The sequence below is a fragment of the Coturnix japonica genome, unplaced genomic scaffold, assembly GCF_001577835.2.
Source record: "Coturnix japonica isolate 7356 unplaced genomic scaffold, Coturnix japonica 2.1 chrUnrandom588, whole genome shotgun sequence".
NCBI lineage: Eukaryota > Metazoa > Chordata > Aves > Galliformes > Phasianidae > Coturnix > Coturnix japonica.
Genome location: NW_015439961.1, coordinates 9,055 through 9,610, shown reverse-complemented (window position 1 = coordinate 9,610; position 556 = coordinate 9,055). Strand labels below are relative to the sequence as shown.

Sequence of the window (556 nt, the reverse complement as noted above, 5' to 3'; positions counted from 1 at the left end):
CCCCCCCCCATACCGGAAGGTCTCCTCTATCTCTGCCACGCTGGTCTCCTTCTCCACCACGAGGAAGTTCGGTTTGCGCTGCGCGTTCATCTCCCCGACGCCGCCCAGCAGGAACCCGGTCACGGTGTCCTCGTCCCCCACCACGGCGATCAGCTTCCCCCGACCCGACATGGCGGCCCGCACAGCTCCCGCTTCCGGCTCTGAGCCCCGCTTCCGCTTCCGCCTCCCCAATACTTCCGCTTCCGGTTCTGCGCTGAGCATGCGCACAGCGCACCACGCACGCGAGGTTCTATCTCCGCTCACGGCAACGCGCCGCCGCCGTGTTGGCCACGCCCACAATACGTGTGGCCACGCCCCCTCCTCTTTTGGCCACGCCCCCTCCTCTTTTGGCCACGCCCATTCTCTGTGACCACGCCCACAATGCGTGAGGCCACGCCCCCTCCTCCTATGGCCACGCTCACAAACGCGCGTGACCACGCCCACGCTCTTTTGGCCACGCCCACAACGTGTATGACCACGCCCACACTCTTTTGGCCACGCCCCCATCCAGCTCTGG

The 556-nt window shown here is 66.5% G+C and overlaps 1 protein-coding gene across 1 annotated transcript in view; it reads right to left on the bottom strand.

The window, feature by feature from the left end:
- ATP6V1F (ATPase H+ transporting V1 subunit F) overlaps positions 1–225 on the bottom strand; it is a 9,455-nt gene extending 9,230 nt beyond the window's left edge. The window contains exon 1 of the mRNA XM_015850920.1: positions 14–225. Within this exon, the coding sequence (XP_015706406.1) occupies positions 14–171 (158 nt within the window). The 5' untranslated portion in view covers positions 172–225. The remainder of the gene's footprint in view (positions 1–13) is intronic.
- Between the last annotated feature and the right edge of the window lie 331 nt (positions 226–556).